Source organism: Pyrus communis, chromosome 13 (genome assembly GCF_963583255.1).
Source record: "Pyrus communis chromosome 13, drPyrComm1.1, whole genome shotgun sequence".
NCBI classification, from domain to species: domain Eukaryota; kingdom Viridiplantae; phylum Streptophyta; class Magnoliopsida; order Rosales; family Rosaceae; genus Pyrus; species Pyrus communis.
In genome coordinates this window covers 805,624-808,128 of record NC_084815.1, presented here as the reverse complement: position 1 = coordinate 808,128, position 2,505 = coordinate 805,624, and the positions used below count along the sequence as shown (strand labels likewise).

General features: G+C 37.3%; 1 protein-coding gene across 1 annotated transcript; it reads right to left on the bottom strand.

The window, feature by feature from the left end:
• Window positions 1-280: 280 nt before the first annotated feature.
• On the bottom strand, window positions 281-2,216 carry LOC137712067 (WUSCHEL-related homeobox 11-like). The gene is made up of 3 exons (XM_068451213.1): window positions 1,571-2,216; window positions 412-587; window positions 281-298 (listed from the first exon to the last, which is right to left on the bottom strand). The coding sequence occupies exons 1-3, from the start codon at window positions 2,214-2,216 to the stop codon at window positions 281-283; spliced, it is 840 nt and encodes a 279-aa protein (XP_068307314.1).
• Between the last annotated feature and the right edge of the window lie 289 nt (window positions 2,217-2,505).

Sequence of the window (2,505 nt, the reverse complement as noted above, 5' to 3'; positions counted from 1 at the left end):
TAACATGCTGCTGTTTCATATACGAAGTCCCTAAATATATTGTGCAATGCTGATGAGGTCAATTTCAGTAATACAATGAAGAAAGAAAGAAGAGAAATAGGATATAATTTGATTGACCATAAACTATCATGCATGGTAGCTAATATATAGATATATTTTTCTAATAATCACACTGTGGGGGTGGGGGGAAACTAAAGACGATAACGAAACCAGAAAAGAAGGCAAGATGAAGAAGAAACATGTAGGAAGCTCCCATATTGTAGGTGCAGCTTAAATTTACTTAACTTGGTCTTGAAACCTGCATTAACAAAACATTTGGCGACTTAATCAGCAGTATATATAACAATGTAAATTTATTTATGACTCACGAGAGAGAGAGAGAGAGAGAGAGAGAGAGAGAGAGTATTGTACCAGGAAATAGCTTTCACCAGACTCCAAGCTGTGTGCCAAGAAACCAAATTCATTGATTGGAAGTGGGAGTCCAGAGGAGTGAACCAATAGCACATCTTGTCCAAACACGGCTTTCATGTCAAGTGGCCCTTTGGGAATTTCTGTTGGAAATCCATTAATAAACACTGTGATGAGACCTGAAAATAAATCAATGGACCCTTCATGGATTCAGTACTTCACGTAATAGCTAAGCTTCTTAATTTGAGTTTTGAGAGAGATATGATATTCATTGATGGGTCAAGAACTCATACAAGAGCTAGGATTATTCAAAAACAAATTAAAGGTTATTGGAGAAAATCTTGCCGGAGCTTTCAACCCGTGTTCAAGGAATAAAGGGCTCACATTAACAAATACATAATTGAAAAAGACATTAGACTCTTGATTCGATTAGCACTTGAGTTTATCAGTATTAAATCCTTGAGGATGATTCATTAAACTAATGCAGATGTTCTTCAGGTTTCATAGTGTCAAGGTCCAAAAGAACACAAAAAGGCTTTTGTACAAGAAAAAGATCACAGAATCTTAGGGCAAACAAAAGCAGAGAATATTTTTCCTTACATTTAAGTATTACGAAACTTAACGAATATCCTTCATGAATTAACAATGAAGTTTTGCAGATTGTTATTATAATTGAAATCGATATTATTGTCAAACAATAATTAATGTATATGGGGTATACTCTTTTTTTCTTTTTTCTTTTAAATCCATTTCAACTACCTAAAAAGGTCACACTTTTTCATTGCAAAATTTTCTTAAAAGCAATCTGAAACCAAGTGGAAAAGACTGCCACAAAAAGGAATTACATGGATTTAGGGAAATCTACAACTTTCATACAATTCAAACACAATAACTGTCACATCAACAAAAAGCTGCTACCGAATTATATACTCCGTCGTTCTCATACTAATTGTGAATCTATGGAACTTCAACAGTGTAATATTACTCAACAAAATTGAAAATAATTGCTTTAGGAAACTGATATAACAAATTAAACGTACTGAAGAAATGAAAAACTGATTCAATTTGAGCTCAGATGAGAGAATGTAATTATATAAAAGAGTGCGAATATATAGCTGTACAAACAAAGTATAAAAATTAGTGAAACGGTCCATGCAATTACCAGACTGGAAGTGGAAATTTGAGGTATCAGAAGGGCCTCCTCCTAACGCAGACGTTACACCGGAGCTCTGCTCGATTTCCGGAAACCCCATTTGACTAGAAACTGGAAAGAACTGATCATCAACGCAAGCAGTACTATGATGAACATCATGATCTGTTATCAGATGATGGCCACAAGACGAAGAAGATGAAGAACCCATAAGGAAATTATTAGGAGAAGCTCCGAAAGCCAAGGGAGGAGCAGCAGCAGGAACACTGCAGCTTATTCCGTACTGAATTTCACCACGCAATTGGTGATGAGAAAGAGAAGCCATTGGATTACTGTTTATATTATTATTGGTCCTTTGTTCAAGGCTTGCCTGCAACTGCCGTTGTCGGCGGCGAGATCTCGACCGGCGGTTTTGGAACCAGTAGAAAACGTTGGCATCCCCAACAGAGCCAAACTTCTCAAGCAGTTTCCTTATTCTCACAGTTTCTTCTTTTGGAGGATTCACCATTCCACTGTTGAAAATTGACTCCAGAATTAGGATTTGCTCTGGCTTCGGTATCCATCTTGACCTCACCGGCTCAGGGCTTCTCTCGGTCGAGCCGTTGCTTGGACTACTACCGTCAGGGTCTTGGCCTTGATGTTGATGATGATCTTCCATATATTCCGTTAGGTCTTGGTCTTTGAAGCTGCTGAAACCTAGGTTGAATGGGAAAACTAAAAAAAGTTACAAAGAGAAACATGAAGTACATATGAATACATAGTAAACCCCAGGGACGTTTGAGGCGATATATAGGGCTGAAAGAGCATTTGATTGATTATATTACCACAAAGGAAATTACATTATTACCCTTCACAATTTTTTTAATAGGAAACTAGAGCATCAAACATGCGGGGGCATGTGATGGAAGTTGGCAGTGTGTTACTGAAGAAGGAGAGATGAAGGGTGT

Bases quoted from the DNA above. Each gene is read 5' to 3' on its own strand.
- LOC137712067 (XM_068451213.1), bottom strand. From the start codon at position 2,216: ATGGAAGATCATCATCAACATCAAGGCCAAGACCCTGACGGTAGTAGT. The intron at 588-1,570 runs GTAATTGCATGG...ATTTATTTTCAG, and splicing joins AAATTTCCACTTCCAGTCTG to GTCTCATCACAGTGTTTATT.